The sequence below is a fragment of the Papilio xuthus genome, unplaced genomic scaffold, assembly GCF_000836235.2.
Source record: "Papilio xuthus unplaced genomic scaffold, Pxut_1.1 DF826938.1, whole genome shotgun sequence".
Taxonomy (NCBI): Eukaryota; Metazoa; Arthropoda; class Insecta; order Lepidoptera; family Papilionidae; genus Papilio; species Papilio xuthus.
Window position 1 is genome coordinate 2,096,291 of NW_013531711.1, and position 21,143 is coordinate 2,117,433.

At 33.9% G+C, this 21,143-nt stretch overlaps 1 protein-coding gene across 2 annotated transcripts; it reads right to left on the bottom strand.

Annotated features, from left to right (window-relative positions):
• Positions 1-1,693: 1,693 nt before the first annotated feature.
• Positions 1,694-14,251, bottom strand: LOC106121807 (uncharacterized). Of its 2 annotated transcripts, none has more exons than XM_013317624.1 (2): positions 14,026-14,251; positions 1,694-3,903 (listed from the first exon to the last, which is right to left on the bottom strand). In XM_013317624.1, exon 2 carries the CDS (start codon positions 3,900-3,902, stop codon positions 3,414-3,416), a length of 489 nt encoding a protein of 162 aa, XP_013173078.1. In that variant the 5' UTR covers position 3,903; positions 14,026-14,251; the 3' UTR covers positions 1,694-3,413. The 2 variants fall into 2 exon arrangements, with proteins under 2 accessions (XP_013173078.1, XP_013173077.1); XM_013317623.1 differs by lacking the exon at positions 14,026-14,251 and adding an exon at positions 4,226-4,454.
• Between the last annotated feature and the right edge of the window lie 6,892 nt (positions 14,252-21,143).

Below are 21,143 nucleotides of genomic sequence, written 5' to 3' on the forward strand. Positions count from 1 at the left end.
AATTAGTTGTCAGGGTAATCAAAATAATGTTAAATGTAATAGTGCCACCAAAAAGGTTTGACATTTTTTGGAATACATTTGAATAATTTTAAAATTGGAAACATTTAAAAAAAGATAAATGCTTCGAAATAAAATGACTAAAATAGAATTTATTTAAAAATTAATTAAATTAAAAATGTAATTTTATTATTATTAATTTTTAATGTTGGATGTAAATTTTAATAGGTTACAAATTTATTGAATCAATTTGCAAAAAAATTATTTTATAGACCTATCTATTAGTTTGTAAAATATTTGTAGTGGTTTTGGTCTGGATTTTTCTAAAGAATGGTTGTTCTAAACGTAATAATTAATAAGGTACATCTTATAACATTTCTTTATCTTACAAGTACAATAGCAAAATATTTCAATTAAATGCATAATGTTTTTCACATAACATTTCTGCCTCATTCAGTATTATGATTATTCCTTTGTGACAAAACCCGTACCGAGTTAACGCTTACTCAATATGTTCCATGTAATTATTAAACGCAACAAGTACATTGCTCGCTATACGTTATAAGTAGAGTCAGACGTGAAACTCGGTAAGCAATGTACACTACATTAACTGACAATTTTGCAATTCTCATTTGCATGTTACATGATAACTATACGGAGATTGTATCGAATTATTCGATTATACCGGTTTCGTTCTTGTCCATTGGGAGTGAAAGGGACGACAAGCATAGTATAAGTTGGCGCGTAATGCCTCATCCACATATTTAGTGTAGTTAATTACAGATGACATTCTTTACAATTCCGAAGTCAACAATCGGGTAATGTTTATTCACCTGCTATGTATGTTATTTGGATTGTTTTTTTCAGAAAAAACTTGTATATAATGTATAAAAAGATATATGTGTACCCTTTATGTAATTGATTTGTTCAATATTCGAACTTTTTTGTTGTCTTAATATTGAATAATAAAATTATCGATATTTTAGGGTTACTAAGTTTACAAAATAAAAATAGAGGCTCGGTAATGAAATTATTTATTATTTTACAATAAAATCTCACGGCTCGCTTTCGAGCGTGTTCTTTGATCCATGTTTTTATACATTTTAAATATCTACCACGAAACTTTGGTCGTTTACTCGCGTATAAAATTTATTTTACGCCAACATAAACGTGGCTTATACATTCACTGCTTAATTTATATGTGTGCGTGTACAATTCATTTACTGAATACATTTTGGTAGTGATTCCGTTAAATCTAATGAACAATAACATCGTTCGGTCGTTTCACTACTCAGAAAAATTTTACATACAAAGCCTTTTTATTTGTAGGGCCTTTTTTAATTTCAAATATTTAACTAACAACTCGACCTTACAGGTTATTACATTGACTTTTATTTTTACTCATAAATTTTCTTATAAACAACGACCTTTTAATTGGACAATTTAAATTGACTGCAAAACACAGTCCACGCATACAAACGGAATTTCTAAACTGATATATAAACACGGCTAAACACTCACGTATATTCGTCCGGTGGCGGCACCGACTAGTTTCGAGCACATCTGGGGCCCTTCATCAGGATGAGTGGTACTGGTATTATTTCGCGGACGCGGCTCGTCGCTCATCCTGATGAAGGGACCCCGATGGGCTCGAAACTAGTCGGTGCCGCCACCGGACGAATATACGTGAGTGTTTAGCCGTGTTTATATATCAGTTTAGTATAATGTCTCACGAAAGTTTAAATAATTTAAACGGAATTTCATCGACCATTCAATTTCCATAGTATATGAGGCATTACAAGCACTTAATTATATAATACATTTTCCTTATCAACATACAAACGCCATATAAAAATCATACTACATATTTATTGGTACAGTGACGAGATATCTAAACGCACTACCGCCGGTTAAACGGCTTCAAAATCCGGTTAATCCGTATAAAATCGCCGATTTAGAAAAAGGATTCATTTTCTCAAGCGTTACTTTTTACAAAGCACAATGTCAAAAAAATCGTCAGATGGGGAAACTAGCACGAACATGACAAACAGTCTAGGCTAATATCACAGGAGTGCTGGGAACGGCGCGCCCCTGCCCGCCTCTCCCCTCCCACCGCACCGCGACCACCCCCGACGTGCCTACTTACTATACGGAGGGGGCAAAGCGGGCAACTACCGATATATTTTGCGACAATTAAGATTTCAATAGAAAAACGCAATTACTCGTCGAAGCATAGGTTGTATAGCCATCGCAAAAGATTATCCCATACAAACAATAAATTAACAATTACATAAACAAGTTACAATATAAATTGTTGCTACAGTATCAAAACGAAAAGCTATGTAACCATCGAACTTTATTAGATTTATCAACCGATTTAAATAAGGTATGGTAACAGGGCGTAAATTATAAGATAAGGTAACGTAGAAGCAAATAAGAACGTTCAACTCAAAACATAACAAAACAAATTAAATACAAAGAGTTGTTCGTCAAAATGCAATGCTTCATCAAACATTCGGCTGTTGGCCCTCAAACATTTGCCCTTGCCGATCTCCGCGAGTGAGGTCGCGAGCCTCACGAGCTGCCTTCGGCTTAACACGCGTCATAACTTCCAAAATACTCGCTTTTATTTTGTTTCATTATAACAACAAACTGGCGACGGTAGTGGCAGTCGCACGTTGCATGCGATGGCGATGGCCCACCGGGCGGCCGCCAGCCGAGCCAGGCGAGCTCGCTCACTCGCCGCTCAACTTTTACTTTCGAAGTTTGCGGAATGCGAGGAACAGATACCATTTGAAATATTAAACATAGCCATCTCTAACGCGACAACGCAAATAAAAGTTAAAATAAAATAATCATAAGAAAACGAGTAAAAAAACTATACGCTTTCGAGGCTCTCGCGACCGTTCCCAGTAATTTGCACTATCACTTATAAACTATTTACTTTAGTAATTATATAATATAATAATGTAACATTATGGCTTACAACTATATCTCCGATGTAACCCAACAACACTTCCTGGATTATTTCTCGTTCCCTTGCGTCCTGTGGCGGACGCTGCTCAGGGTCCTCCGATTGAACCATCATCGAACACTAATTGGAGCCCCCCGCGGCGGCGGCGCCTGAGCAACTTTCACTAAATAATAAAAAAAACATGCTAACAAAGTAAGTACTCTTCTTAGACAACAAAGAATTGGCTACACGTTGAGTGTCCGGGTGACGTGTATGCGCTGGTCGCTCATGGCGGCGAGGCGCCGTACGGAGCGCGACCCGGATCGCTCGGAGCGCACTCCGGGTCGTTTGGAGCGCGCACGTCCGGAAACACGGTCAACGTTTCGAGCGCGTTCGGCTCGAGCGCGTCTCATTCCGATCGCTGGCGTCACAGCGGCGAGTTGAGGTGCGTGGCGCGGCGCGGTCATGAGTCGAGCACGGTGAGCAGGCTGGGCGGCAGCAGTGGTACGTCCTGCCGGGGCAACTGACGCGCCAGTTGCGCGCACCCAAGGTTCGCGTCGCCCAGCTCCGGGATGGCGTCCAGTAGCGCGAGGCACTCGTCCTCCACCTCACGGCGCGCCTTCTTCCCCGCCCACGAGTCGTCGCACTCCTCCCGCGCACGACGCCGCCGCGCCTCCTTCTCCTTGCGCGCCTCCTCGCTCAGCCGGCAGTAAGTGTTATTGATGCACACCGACCGGCGGAGGTCGCGCGCCGGGTCCTCAATGTTCTCCAGCTTCTGCGAGCATATTTCGATGACTCGTTTACGCTCCTCGTTGGCCCGCAGCCTTGCAGAGATCATGGAGAGCTTGGGGCGCGCGGCGGGCTCTGTGCGCGGAGGACCGAACATCTCCTCCTCGAAGGCATCCGCGATCTCCACCCCGCGCGCGTTCTCGCGCTCCTCTTGTGGCGTCATTCTGTAACAATCATATCGACAAATTAGCACTCGTTAACTTACTATTCCCGGACGCTTTAAATTTACTCAAAACATTACCATCATTACGAGTGTATGTCGGCTAGGTAGTTTTAAATATTCTTATAACAATAGAAATGAAAATCCAAGGTATCGATAATAGTTTATATTCTTAACAATTTTATTAAATATAATGGGGAAAATCTGTTAGAGTAAATTAAATGACATAATAAAGAACAAAGCGATGAAGACAAAACGGGTCATGATACGCAATCCGATAAGTGAACAACCTCACAATAAATAGACATCAAGATATTAATACGCACCTCGAAGTTAATTCGGAGGAGAAAATAAAAAATCCGGACATGTACATTATTGCAATCAAATTAATGTAATTATTATTCTTAATAATATTCACACCAATGTCACAAGTTTAAAACACTAGCACCGAGCAGCGAGCGATTCGTCGTCTCGTCCTCGACGATAAAAAAGTATAAAGGCAAAAGTGAAACAAAAATAAACCGCGCGAATGTAACGACGTGTGCGCAGCGCGACGGTCACTCGGCGAATGACAGTACACCTCGCTGTAGATAAGACATTGAAAAAGCCAATTGCGTCATTTGCTACGTACGTGTGGAGAGGAAACGGGTGACGTCGGCCGTAAACCGTCATTTTCGACGCTATTGACTGTCATGACTCGATCTATTTGTTTACGACACAAAAGCTTAAAGGTGGCAAATCCATAAAATTATCCACGGCTAAGATGGTAAAAAATAATGGACATCACAGCTTGATACTGTATTCATATTTCTAAGTGCAAACATGTCGTTTGTCAAGGCACCGTAGCTCTTTGTTTACAAGAAGCTAAGCGCACTGATCTATAAAAACAATAACACAAATAATTCATCAAATTACAGCTCAAATTATGACGCGTAAGATTTTTTATCTGGTACGCCATAAATTGCAAACATGACTTACATAACGTCGGTTTAGGAAATTTAGTGAAACTATTCAAACATCGGCTAAAACTGTTTGATACATTGAAAATTATAATTTAAAACTATAATTACTGAGCTTAAACATTTTTTAATATTGTAATTAACATATTACATTCCGGCCGTTTATTAGACTTTTGTTTAATTAACCGACATTAAGTGTTAATGACCGGTATGATACTGATCAGAAAAGCCATTTAAGTATAAATAAAAAATAAATTAGAAACAAAACGTACCATATTCAAAATCCTAACATGTGTACTACATTATTGCGTCTCTCTCTTTTTATATGAAAATAACAGAGATAAAAGTACGACCATACTTGAAAGAATAACATCTTACATCTACATAACATAATATTAAGATGTGTAAATGTGTATTATGAGTGATTTTAGATCAATCACGGGACAGAGCAAAAAGACTACGCTGACTCACAAATGAGAATTCATCTTTTGTATATTTAGAACTGTGAGCAATTACAGCCGATGAATTTGTCACTTTACATGTTTTTCATACAGACACTATAACAAAATAATTAAACGCGTACAAGATTTGCAGTATTAAAAATAATTAAATATATATTTTGTTTGTGATTTCGAGCCTCGTATAAGATATAATTTGACCTTTAACTATTTCTAATTTCGCATTGTTTTGTTTAGAAAAATATCGTATAAAAGCTTGTGGAATTTAAAACTTTAATTTCTATCAAATTTTTTTCTGCAAAAAGTTCGTTAAATTTATTGGAATTTAATTTAGAATCCGGTTTTTTTTACTGGACTAAAAAATATTGGATACAAATAATTCAAATTATGTAACAAGCAATTAATTTAATAGTAACTTAACAATTTTTTTAGTCTAGATTTCTCTAAATATCTAATTCTATGTCTATAACACTTCCTAACCGTTGGCTTCTGATATCAAAATCTGTGTATAAAACATATAGTCATCCCTGTCAATATCTTTGACAAAACGGAGATAACAACATGTTTTAATTGGGGATTACGGTCTCAGAAACCCACAGTTAGTAACGTTTAAACTAGTAAAATATGACTTATAAGATTGATCAATTTGAACTTGATTATGAAACTGAATAAAAAGCGAACAAACAATATAAACTCGCTTAAAAGAAATACTTGATTGAATAATAAATGAAAAGTTGCCTTTCAAGAACAAAGGGATAATATTGAGGGCACTTGACGTTTGACAATGCCCCTACAAAGCTTTCCGTAACATTACGAAATTACCAACAACCAACTGTTACCTAATAAACTGTTTTGTAACTATTAAGATTTAATATAAGTATGTTTATTGGCGCTATGTTGCCGGAAGATCTTTTGACACAAATGCAAGTTTTAATTTTACGGTTCAAATTATTTTTTTTTAGATTTCTAATGGTATTTATTCATTTCTAAAGTCCGTAAATTATTATGTTATTGGGTGTCGTTTTTCCGATTATTCAATTTCGTATTTAACAACGAATATTTTTATAACAAACAACTTGTTTTAAATTCACAACATGTTTCTTCAAACATGTTAAGATCTCTTTAATAGCGATCGCAGTTAACTATGAACGTGTCGCTTTTTTGAAACAACTGTTTACTTAACGTTATAGCCGTATTCGAAAACGTTTTACAACTAAATTCCGTTGTTTTTCCTTCTTCTGTTACGTTATTTTGATAAAAATGAACGCAGCCAAACTTTGTCAATGATTGTTATTTCATATTTCTGGTTCTTATTATTTATACAATCCTTTTTATTATTTAACTTATACCGGTAATAAGTAAATTAGTTAGTTATAAGTAATTTTACATTTACGATAAACGTCATTTGACCTCTTTTGTGCGCAATACAAGGAAAACAGACAAAGGTAATCATGAATGACGCTCTATGGTTGCGATGATTCGAATTTCGAACGACATAGACAAAGTTTTTTTTCGGTATGTAGCGCGCGATGACATCGACGGGTGTTGCCGACCTCGGGCGGTTACGATCCAATAAATCTTGCCCGACTCGACTTTGACTACCTGCACTTTCTTTTCTCTGTCTCACACGAGCGCGCGATGGCGTATTGAAACGATTCAAAAATCGTCATGATTCTTTTGAAGACACTTCCCTCATGCCTTTTTTGTCTAAGTAGGTAGAGTTTACGAATGCGTTACTCCAGCATGCGTCATACACTATGGCCGACTCAAGTAACCTATTTAAAAGCGCAATAACATGCTTATCAAATATAAATTAAAAAGAGACAAACATTTAATCAAAAGTAATTACGAACTTATTTCTATATTTTCTCCTGAATTAAAATAAAATGCATTTATTTCGCAATAGAGACGATGATCTTGTATATCTCAATAACATGCGAAATGATGACGTCACAGAATTACCCAGTTCAATTGCATCATTATAATTAACAGTACTGGCTGGTGACACTACGTAACGGCAAGGCAACTTTTTATCATACTGAAATATCACAACTATATACTAAATTGCGAGAACTTGGGCGATTATAGTATCAATATTATTTTTAAATTTTATTTATTCTCTCTTCTATTAAGCAAAATTATGTTACGATTATAATAGCACTTTGATAGAAGTGTTAGGAAAATAACAATTTATGGTACAACGAACTTATGTGGCCTGTAAAAGAGCAGCTATAATCAAACAAGGATATCTGGCCCGATGAGAAAGGCGGTGCTATCACGCTTAGTTCTAATATCAATGACATAAAATGGCATAAATTAAAAGAAGCATGACGTAAAGTAAGAAAAAGATCTTGTGGCACATTTTTGATAAGGACAGACGGGCGCTATCGTAATTTAGTTTCACTTATTTCCACCGGGTCGGATAAGTTTATCGAATTATAACATGTCTTCAAGCCGCCAGTATATAACCTACATGCGTAAAATCAAACTATGATATTCTAAACAAAGAGACAATGCGTTCACATGATCAAATGCACGTACGCAAAACGAGTAAGTGACGATTCTCATTTGTGCAATTTATCAATGCACAAGGTAACTCGTATGACCAATTTGGAGGAAAAAGAGACAAAATACTAATACCACGATGACTCAGTGGTTATCGACTTGATAATGTTTAGGGTTCAATGCCAAATTACATTAATTCTGTTACGATAAAAATTAAATTTAAATAACTATTGAGTTATAGCCAATTCTGTTTATAACATAAATAAATTCTGCCTTAATTACATTTTAGTTATATTATAAACGCAATTGTTTGGATGGATGTTTGTTAAAAGGTATCTCAAGAAAGGTTGCACGAATCTTTTGGCATAGATATAGAACATAGCCTGGAAGATTTATGCTATTTTTTTTTTAAATTCCGCGCGTACAGTACACGTAAAGAAATAAAAATTGTTGTCTTTCTAACACATATTTATCTATTAAACTGGTTAACAAAGATATGAATGAATAATAAAATAGTTAAATTATTCAATTTAAGTAAACCTATCTTTTAATATTTTATTGTCAAAGGCTTCCCTAAACTTGAAATAAAACGTTTGAGGTCGCATTTGTTTAATTCCGTTATCTATTTGTTTAGTGACCTTTGTTGGATCACAAAGATCAAATAGTCGGAATAAACAAAAAGTTTTTTTTTAAACTTCTTTGTAAACGCGTCCAAATAAAATCAACCTAATAGCACCGCCAATGAATTCTAATTAACTAATTACAACGCAGTCGGCTTCAGTACTTATGTCGAGTTTTATCTAGGCCCGTCTTTTTTGTTGCCACATCGCCTTAAAAGGTTATGAAGATTTAAAAACGAGGTTTTATTGTGAGGCTTTGGTTTTATCAAGATGTCCTAAAAAATTAAAGCTGATGTTTTGTTGTATTTCTTTACATTTTTTTTAATTCTCACGAACAAAGAAATACGACAAAATGTGTTTGGTCTTTTTAATATTTTCAATTATAATTTGCAATTACAGCATTTCTATTTCACTTAAAAAAAATTGCGGCAAGTGTAAATAATAATAAAGCTAAACATACAGGAAATTAAATTAAATAGTGTCATAATAACAAAAATGCCATAAAACATAATTTTATTTCTTAATAAAGATAAAATAAAACGCATAGCGTGCAACATAACCTCTTTGAGGCCGCGAGTTTTCAAGTCTGGTTTTGTTTCGGCGCAACGACCGACCGAGACGACCCAATCCACCAAATGGAAGCATCGCTCTCAGTTTTCGTATCCATACATCCCGGTTTTGTAATTTGAACGGTTTTTATCGACCCTAAGATGTTTAATTACACGATTATACCACATAAGGACATTGTTAGTAACGATAACTTTCGTTCTCATTAAAAAAAAAAACATTCCCCTTAAAAATAAAACCTTTTTGATGGCTTTTTAATTTGTAAATTAGGCATAAAAATTTGCTCGTAATTCAATTTAAATATATGAACATTAAAATACAATAATGCGTAGTAATTCTAATAAAATCAATACTAATTACATCGTTAAACTTTAATTATATTAGGTGAGGAAAGGTGACCCTTTCCACCTGTTGGTAGACCATAGACAAGTCACCCATAAACACCTGCATTCAAACTTGATTAATAAAACAACACAGCTATGTATCGTCATCCACACGATAGAACAGATTCTAAACAAATAAAAACGAGATTTTTTATGACCATAAATAAAATGTTAGTTTAAAGTCTCGTATTTTTTTATCATTTATGTATAATTTCAAATATCACTATTATTATAGCATAAATATTTATGTCAAATTAATCCTTTTTAATCAATATCTTTTAATTACCTTTTTTTCTCAGACGTAGTTTTACTTCGTAACATTTGATTAGTATTTAATCATAATTGTAATTCCCAATTTCTTTATTATATTAGTAAATCTCCAAATGGGTTTTCTGACATTAAATTGTTGGACCTTTTCCCCACCATTGCTTCAACAGCGTTTATAATACATAAATTGATATGTTTATATTAAATTTCTTGCTCTAAATACCTCTAGAACAGCATTTGCAGACATGAAATGCATGCCAAACAGCTGTTTGTTATAATCAACGTTAACTAAAAACATAATATAATTATGCAAAGTCTCAATAGAGTGAGGCAATCACTTTAATCAGAAATATGTGGAAATAAATTAGTCCGATCAATCAGACAATTGTTGCAACAATATTGCTCCACTCGCCGCGACTAAAGGAAAACGAAACGACCTCTTTCTTTGTTGGAGGGAACGAACCATAGATTAGATTTTTTTTCTTTTTAATTTGAAGTGCGGGAAATATTCTTTGACAGTTAAGGGTTATGCAAATGTCAAACTTTATTTTTTAATATAAACAGTTTTAATTAAATTATTTTATCCGTTAACATATTACAATACTTTTAGGCATTTATTATTAAATTATTATCTATTTGAACAGTAAATTTTCAATCTTTATCAATATTATATGTAAGAACTTGATAGTTGATTATGTAATGGCCTTTATAGATAGTGAGCAAATAATTGTGATACCATAACAGAATAAATAACTCAATAGTAAAAACATTATTAAAAATTAAATACTTTGATTTTGTTTTGGATTTCAAATAACTTAATAATAATTTAACATAGAATTATACTCCATACAAAATAGTGTTTATTTCATTGAATATTTAAAATAATTATGTGAACATAAAAGATAAATAACGCAATAATATCTTTAAAATTCCATGTCCTTGTAAAAAGGAGTAAAAAGCCGTTAAATACTACCGTTACCCGCTACGTGTAGGCCCAAGTGATCGAAATTAACATAACGCAAAGAGAGATATACATTGCCCAGTTACGTGTAACAAATACAAAAATGACAGTGAAAACCGCACAATGGATACGGTACAGACTATAAATCAATATAATTGCTTTCTATCTTAATAACTACTGTTATTACGTGCATGTCTCGTAATACTAAATTAGAGTAGGAATAATTAGATATTTACCGCTTTTTATTTAAATAACAGCAAAATATTTTCCGAAATTCTAACCTCAAAAACAATTCTACGCAAATTGTGCTTTGATTTCTTTAGATTAAATTTAGGTTTTTACCTAAAATCGTTTTTTTTTGTCGAATAGGAATTAGGTTCGACACCGCATTATGTTATTGAGTACCTCCCAGACGTGCACAGTCGCGCCATCTATATCTCCAAAAGGATTAACTAGCTGTCGCTCGCTAGTCTGTCCGCGCGGGATTAATAAAAACTCTTAATTAGTAGCCTATGTGTTCTTCTAGACTATGTTCTACATCTATCATACCTTCAAACAAACATCCATCCATCCAAACATTCGCATTAATAATATTGATACATTCGCATAAAACATATTAAATAGTCAAAAATCGCATTATTTTCTTTGAATGTTTGGAAAATATGAGTTACATTCAGAAAAAGACATGGTAAGTGATGAAAAATTTTCCGTAACTGATAAAACGTGTTTATAGAAACTTAAATAGTAAAAACATTATGTAGATATATGAGAATAAAGAGAGGTGTGGCTAGACCTTGTACATTACACGTAATAGGTACTTCTCTTTACCCCACTCGCTAAATGGATTTACAGTATCCATATTTTTCTACATCATATTATTATTAGTGTAACAATTATCTATATAAATAAGAAACAAACATAAAAACTACAGGGAAGATAAAATCTTGCACCTTTAGAACGCTTGAATGTTTATCGTTAAGAAACCTTGATTATGGTTAATATTGTTATAAAATTAAAGATAAAGAAGGTTTCTCTCTCTTTTTCTTATAATGTAAGGATGGGAAGTGGAAGTGGACTATCCTAATGGGAGGTTGCATGGAAAAGGAAAATATTTTCTTTCTGTGCATTCTCTCCTACGTCGACTAAAGGTAGGCAACGTATATGTAATTGCGTTTAACTATGGGCAACGGTCACTTCGCTATTTCAGCGATTTCAGGTGGCCGCTCGCTCGTTTGCTACCTTATGATGTAAAAAATCTCAAGTTGTACGAAACCTAAACGCAAAATGATAAAAAATCAAATTGTCCATAATGCTTGAACATTTGACTAGACATATTATGACGTAAAAAGTATTTAATAAACACAAACCATAGGAGTTAGTGTAGAATGTATAAACGTTAAATAAAACCGAATCGTGATTATTCAAATCCTTTCAAATCATGCAAGCCGTTGAAACATTTTGAAACAATTTCTAGTCTGCATTGCAAGGATGCTTGACTCCCTCCGCTGGGGTTTTGACGCGACAAATTGTTATCGAAGCTATAATAACTTCACAGAACTTACAAACATTATAACTACAGAACCATTAAGTAGTATTTTCTAGGTCAATATAATCAAATAAATTGTAAGAATCCATGCGCTTTTTATGATAGATTTTTGATTTTAAAATCAAAAAAGCATTATTTAAATAATTAGAATATTGTTACATATTAAAATTATAGATTAAATATCTTATTAGATTAAAAGCAGCTGATTTGAACTCAGAACTTGTACATATACATGTCGGACGGTCGCCATTTTGAAATGCAATACTTTACAAGATCAGAAGAAATAGCCAGTTGAATAAATAAAAGACGATGTAACGTTAGCCTCTAGTTGTTACGTAACATAAGTAACAAGTCAAATAAAGATTATAAGTTTATCTTACTAACTATTCTTCTAACTAACCGTTCTTTAAATTTTATGCAAGAGATAAAAAATACGTAATTACATTTAAAAAGCAGTGCCAGATCATTTTTGATGTAAAAATTGAATCGATATATTACATGAAATGCAAAGAGTCGGCTATTCCATTGTAATACAACACCTGCAAATTACGACTAGAAACAAATGAAACGAGTTGTGGGAAATGTAACCTAACTCTTTGTTCGAAATTATAGGCGTACATTTTTTTTTATTATTTCTATTATCAAATTAAAAGATAAAGTACACTAACAGCTGTTCACGAGACTGACATACCTTACACGTGACAAAGAACGAGCGTGTACATATGTGTGCGCATCTTTATAAAAGATTGCTATTTTACTTTCACCAAGTTATAAGGATTCTAAATTTAAAAAAAATATGTGCATATCACCAGTATTACGTTATTTTACTTATAAAAGAAAATCGTCTATTAGTTCATTTAAATTTGAACCCCGTACTGTTAACTAAAGGAATCTATAACCACTGCGTCAACATGACTTATATTACATAAACTGCATCGTAAAAACTATAAAGAATTCTGTAGAGTAAGTTTCTTCTAATGAAAATTAATTACTTTTTAAAATACAGTCACATAATCGAGAGTCAATCAAACAAATTTATGATAATCGTATTACTGTAAAAGTGTTTAGTTTAAATAGAAACAATTCATTCAGTCTACTTTAATGTTTGCTCTTGGGCGGGGTCATGTTCCGACAATTATTCTTTAATGCGAGAATTCACTTTTAATAGAATCAAGAATTTCGGGCGGTTACTACTTACCAACTAATAATGCCGCATGACGCGTCCCTATTCCGAAAATCTCAGAATCGGATCCGAGATATCCATATATCGCACTATGCGCGAAAGAGACAGAACATTGCCGTTACGAACAAAAGGATGGGTCAGGTAGAAATTGACAAACACGGTCTATCACATCTCAAGAAAAAATAATAAATATTTCAAGCATGATTAATAACCATTGTTTCACGAGTATGAGGACGGGCTAAATCGATTACGTCACCAAAACCCACGCATTTTTAAAATACTAAAACTAAACTTACTTCTGCACCAACTTCGTTAACTTTAAATCATGTAATAGATTTAAATTTATTAAACTTGTACATGTTTATTGTATAAAATAAATAGTCGCTAAGTGCATCTATAATTAATCACCTCTCAGGCGCTATTAAACAAATCGCTTACGAAAATGGTTTAAATGGAGTATCAAGGTGCCTACGTCATGTGTGGGTAGCATTCGCCGATCATCTTCATTTTTTTTTGACGAAACAAAGACAACTAATAAAATATTCAAAAAGCAACATATGTGCTAGCTATGTAGTAAAAAATAAATACAAAAAAAAGTCTTAAGTAACTTTGAACTAAGAATTTATGAAAAGACTCATGAAAGTTTTAACTATAAATATAAAAGTGTAAATATTTACCTCAATTAAAAAGATAAAGTCCGAAAAAAAATAATCACTCCAAATTAAAAACAATAACACACTAAACAGCTCGAAAAGCGCACGCCTAATTTAAACATAATGCCAACCTCAACGAGCTGTATCACATGAAACGATCAACTTAATACTTGTCCAAACAGGCGAGAGCTACATAACTAAATGTGCCGGATGATTCCGAACGCGCCGCTACGAGTGGCGGGGCCGCGATCGCGCGCCAAACTGCGTGCCGTTCGACTCCGCAACCGAGTGGTGGCCACGAGCCGAGAGAGGGCGCTCCGAGCCCTACCGACCCTTCCAAGGATACCTCATTATCCTATCCATGTCTTTTTGATAATTTGTTATCCTTTTAAATCCTATTGATTACTTTATGCATTTATACTTCTTAATTTTATTCGTTATTGCCATCATTAAAAAGTATATAAACTTTAAGAAATATTTTATTAATTATTTTACTATGAGAGATTCAATTCGCTAAAACATGTTTTACTTGGCAGCTGTTTAGAGATGTGGTTTACAAAGCATTTTAGTTAACTAGTTTTGTACGCGTGGCTTAAACGTTACTCAATTGATATCCAAGGTTGTTCAGAGTTGTAATTGTAAAGGTAATCAACTTGTTTAATGAAGATTTATATTGTTAAAATGGATATTTGTTTGTCAAATTAGCTATACTTTTATAAAAATAAATACGACTAACTGTAGTGACAGCTTCACGTAATTAGAATTAGTGATAGAAAGTAAGGTTAGGTTATTCTTTAAGTAAGTTTCCCACACGTTGTGGTGATTGAATACAATTCATTTAAATTTGAATAAGCGCCAAAGAGCCAAAGTGCTCACAGTGACAAGACGGCAGCTGTTCTACAACCGACCCTATATACCGCACTCAATCACGCGTGAAGGTGCACGCCACATCGAGATCTCGTAAACTCACAAATTTATGTTATTATTTTAAATTATTTCACACACTTTACGATTGTGACTAATATACAATTCATAGCGAATCTGTTGTTTCGCCCTTGATGCTTTATTCAAATATAGATTATTTATTAAAATATATTTAATTTTATACGTTACAAGAATATAATTATGTTCTAATTCTTAATAGAAATAATATAAATACATTAGCGATTTAAATCAATTTGTCTACAACAGTAAACTCCATTACGCTAACTATATTTTAACTCCAATGTTCTTTTTGTTATGATCGCTCAATTTTATTTTATCCATAAATTAGTTCTACGATGAATAAAAGGTGTTACCTGAAAACCAGTTGTAAAGTGACCATTACACTTAATTCCCAGTCATAATTAGTAATTTGCCGCGTTTAAGAAGATTTGTCTTAAAAAGTTTTTACATCGATTACACAACCATAATTGATTACAATTCTACTTTGAATTCGATAACATTTTGAATGCTAAGTAACCCAAATGAAAGAGGATGTCAGTCTTAGACCTCTTTTCCACTAAGCCACTAGCCAAGCGTTTTTATCAGTATCATGGCCTCGCCTTTAGAAATGTCATTAAATCATATCAGATATTTGAGATTTAATTAATTTGAAGCATTTAACTGAGTATGAAAATTCAATTGCCCTCTAAACAATAGATTATGCTTTTGGTTTACAATGCGACCTTTAGATCGGTTTAATTTGAATAAAATGGATTAAAAAGTTTTTTCAGAAGTCGCAGTACTTTTATGTAATGACTAAAAAAGGTTCAAGATAGAACATTGATTTCGGCTGTTAGTGGAAACAGTATTTAAGATCGAACAGTCGCAATATCGGTATGGACTAGTGAGACTTTCACCTTCGCGCCGAAGCGCCAAGGCCGGCCCGCCGCGCCGCACCGCCCGCTGCCGATCGCTACTTCCGCGCCCGATGGCGCGTGCTCCGAACTGCGACACACGGACACTTTAGTTCTTGTAGTATGTTTCTTCAAAACGGTACAACACTAGAACAAATGTGTCTAATCGTTTTTAAAAAAGTATAAAAGTTTGAACAACCGTATTCTACCATAGAACAAAAGGGCCAATAATATAAGTATGGTCCAAATATTATAATATGTATGACTAACAATATATAAAAGCAAAAAAAACAAACAAATAAATATTATAGAGATAAATAATACAAATATATTATTAAATTTTGTCGTAACATCACTACTTTAAGATGGTTCTTTTTTGACAACGGTACATTAGCATTAGTTAACAAAAACATTAAAAACTTGCTATATAATATTATTGTCAAACAAATATATGTAGGCCAGTAATAAAGGCGATGCTATCACGGTTAATTCTGGCAGAAAATATATAAAACCTAAACTTACATGGCAAAAAAATGACATTATAGCTACAGTACGAAAAGAACCTTGTGGAACTTTGTTATTGGCAGGAGGGCGCTAGTGAGCTATCATAATTTAGTTTGACTTATACCCACTAAGTCATGTATCCTTGTCCGGTTTATGTCTTTTTTCTGTCAACAAATGACTGAAGTATATCATTAGAAAAATAAAATAAGGAAGTAGGAAGGAATAGAAATATGCAAATTACTTACGTTTTAATGTTGTATAAGTATAATTTATTTAATTAAAATGAATTATTCATTTATTTACTTTGATAGTTTGTTAATGTAATTTTATTTAGTAAAAATTTCACAATAATTTCTTTAAGAATCATCATCATCAGCTCACTATACGTCCCCACTGAGGGGGGAGCCTACCTTAAGTTAAGGGTGATTACGCCATAGTCAACCACAATCCTTAAGAATAGTTAATTTCATTTCACAATAAAGATTTCTATATATATAAGTGAAGTATATGTCTCTAAAATAAGCCACTGGAATAAACAATACTGTATGTTTCATATGTGTTAGTTTCATCGCGCATCCATTTTAGAAACAAAGAAAGCAATCTGATGTACATTTTTCATTTACCATGTAAACAACACTCACACTGCGACAAACTAATATAAAATAAAATGCATTGCAAATATTAATAGTTATTTGAAATCTTAAATAACATCGTATCTAAACTAAATTATGCTAAAATGTTAGATATTTTGACAACCTTGATGCACAATTTTAATATTTACATTTTAGTTATATTTGAAATTCTAAGTATATTTTTAAACACATATTTGATTGAATTGTGATTATAGATCCTCTTAATAGATGCGATATTAAGAGAGTCAACCCTATAAAAATGGTGAGAAATTGGAGTGGAGAAATAGGATCCATGGATGGACCGATGGATGTTTGTTAGAAGGTATGTCCAGAGCGGCCCATGGATCTCGATTTAATTTGGCATAGAAGTAGAACATAGAAAGGGGTGCTTAATTAAGATTTTTTAATTTCACGGGGACGGATATACGGGTAAGAGCTAATTTAAGATAACAGTGGTAGAGCCCGCTTTAACATCTTTGCACGAATTTTCCCGGCTCGCCCGGTGAAATACCACGACCACACAGGAGACAGGCGTGAAGTGGAAGCAATTCCGCGTTTCGTCTGATGAGTGTGCGTCCTGGAGGCCTCATTTAGTCCTCTTTCACTTCCCACCCTTTTTCTTATAAGAAAAGAATGGAAAGCGGAAGTGGACTTTCCGGATGAGAGGATGCATAGGAAGGGAAACTATTTTCTTTCTGTGCATCCTCTCCTCCGTGTATTTAAGGTAGGCAACGCATATGCAATTGCGTATGTCTACGGGCAGCGGTCGTTTCGCTGTTTCAGCGATTTCAGGTGGCCGCTCGCTCGTTTGCCACCTTATGATATAAAAAAAACTTAAGATATTTTTGTTACAATCTAATGGTTAATTGTTACGCTGTCGCAAGGTTTTTAAACGATTAACTAATAGTTAATAGCAACAGAACTTTTCTAAACATTGAAATACCATTGTTATTTGTTACCTGCTTCACTACGCTCGGACAGTCGCAACGAGTTACAGCCGACCCATATTCTGTGCGCGACTGTACAGTCTCATTCCGCTCGTTAAATCGATGCTTTTAATAGAGATGATGGCTCAAGACTCAAGACTCCATTATGTTTAAATAAACTGGAGGGAGAACACGTGCGAAATGTTATCCTGACATTTCGAATATCCACTTTATACCATGTTGGTATTTCACCGTTATATTTTTTTAAATCTCCAAGTGAATGTCACAGGTCAATTCTAATTCGGTCTTATAACGGTCTCCTTTGATTATGTGTTCGTGGGCTCAAGTAATTTATAAAGAAGGATCGAAACGGATGATGGAAATTATCACGCTCATTAAATAAATTTTGTGTGATAATTTTTTTTTTGAGATTTGATTTCTTTTGTTCAATACTGAAATTGAGGAATGTATTTATGACTTACTACCCGGCCGGACTCACGGCGACGACTCTAAAAAAAGAACTTAATATGTAGCCTATGTGTTCTTCCAGAATATGTTCTACATCTGTTCTGAAGACACCTTCTAACAAACATCCATCCATCCGAAATTCGCATTTATAACATTAGTAAGATATTCAATAGTGTTTTAAACAATTATCATTAGAAGTTGTGTTCTTTATTTTGCGTGTAAGTTAACAATTATAATCACACTTTCATACTTTTAAAAAATTTAGCATATTAAATTTTACTATGGTATTAAAATGATATACGTTTGAATGCCATAGGAAAACTTTGTCTATTACTCTAATAATTTTATGACGCACATTACTAGAATTACTGATGATAACAAACCTGATGTCAACAAGATGGTAACTTAGGGATGTCGAATAAGTAGACTTGGACACTGGCGGCAAAAAAATAATAACGAGCAGTTGTCAAACTCGAATCCTTGGAAATGAAAAGAAAGAAGTCATTTGTTTAAAACACCGATTGAATCAAAAACATATAGAATATTCACTATGTAAATCACGAGAAGTGACAACCCTGACAGCACGTGAAAAATCTTCCATACCAGACGCCATTGACCGATTACTACTGTTTGACATTGGCTAATTTTTAGATAAGCCGTTATCAAGAAATCTAAATTCACGACAAGAATATTGTTTCGTATCACGACCTAATTGGCTAAAGATTAGGTGGCGCTAATAGATTTTTTAAGAATGTGTTTCTTTTGTTTTAGACGCCCAAAAGTTATTATTTCTAATTTTTTTATTGATTTAGTCTATTGCCTATTGTCGCTTATCTTAACGTGTTATTAATATTTTATTACTCTAAATAAATGACTATATAAAAATCTATGAAAAATGTATTTGAATTTCTAATAGTCCAAAATCTTCAAGGCCGGTCAGAAATCTACTATCAAAATTAAAAACATAAATATTACATGACATTAAATATAAAAAAACGTATTCTTAAACTGATGCAAACGACGCGATTTGTTATGTTTTGAAATGACCACAAGACAAACAATACGCGCTTGATCTTGTCGTGTTTTTCAACATTGCTTTGTAGAATCGACGCGGCCGCTGCGTGACGCGTCGGAATTACCGAGCTACGAACAACGAACCAAAATACGACGCAAATATATCGATAGATATACTAAAAGTTACTTCGCAATACTACTTACTGCCGCGTGTCCACTTATTTATTTACTAGCTGTCGCACGCGAATCCATCTGCGCGAAAATAAAACTTAAAAAGTAGCCTATGTGTTCCAGACTATACCAATGCGAAATTTAACCGTGATTTTTTAGGCCGTTCCGGAGATAATCACAAAGAAAACCAAAAAAGAACAGATATTAACAAAATGTGACATAAATTAGATAAAGCATGTTTATAACAACGGTATTTTAAAACAAAATAAAGAACAAAACTTTCATGAATAGTTGTCTACGAGTAATAACGTCTGCTGAAGAATTAATGAACTGTTTGAACATTCCTAAATGAATACATTTTCATTATTATACATCATTCATACCTTGCTCTAAACATCACGACCGTGACCTAGTGGTGTGGTCAGAGATTACAACACGATTGTATACGGGTACTTCATGTTGATCTTCATTAGATTTGTAAGAAAATAAATGAGTTTTACTGTGACAAGTAAAAGAGATTGTAAATTTTACATTCGAATTTTCTTTTTTTTAACATGTAAAGATTTTCTTTTGAAATACATGCTTAAATATGGTCTAAGAGAACCTCTCTGATGTTTTCGTTTATAAAAATCTTAATTAAAATTGATAACAAACTATGGTCATATATTTAAAAAAATTACTCTCTAACTTGCTGTACTTATATCTTCCTGGATCCTGGAGCCCGCCAGTGGCACTAGAGGATGGCCACGCAGGGTATTTTAGTGTGTAAAAACCCACATAACCTTGTTCCCCCAGATTTCCCTCAACGATAACAAAAAAAACACGTACCCGAATATCTATACTTAACGTAATAAAGTGTAACGCGTGTTATTTCATTGCTATAGAAAGTTTTCTAAGCACTTATTTAATAACCACTTTCACATACGTGTTAGAAACATGCCAAGTTATTAAAAAATGCAACAATTCCACTATCCCTTACCATTTCCTTATTTAAAGATCAAAAGTAATGTATACAGTGCGTTCAAAATTAGGTCAATCTAGACATGCGTACAGTTTGAATCAGCGCGTCCAAATTAAACAATCCATTCATACAAAGGATGAAGCGTAAATTACAAAAAAAAATAGTGTGTTTTAATTTTCTTTTATGTTATAAAAATATACTAGTAGTTTAGTAGTCATGATTACGTACGCCCGAAGCGGGAACAAAGAATGTAACGGAGTAGCGCTCGGGAGTAACCGAGACCGACGAGCCGACTAGGACCGACTGGAAGCGAATGAGAGCGACCGAAGCGTGGCGAAGTCGGGCGAAGTGGTCGAGAGCGATACACGCGCCGGCCTGGCTCCGCTGTTCCCCGCTATTCAATATACCGACTCCACTTTATGAACTTTTAACTTGTAATGCGGAACTATTTTATAAACGAATTGAAAATGATGACAACTATTTAAAATAAACATTTCATTGTTAACTTACACAATTCTAACTGCTAAACATTCATTGAGCACTAAGGGTGATCTTTAGTACAGATTTACTATAAGAAATCCACGTTAAGGTAGGTAATATTTGGAAAATCTTGGAAAGCGCGGGAGCG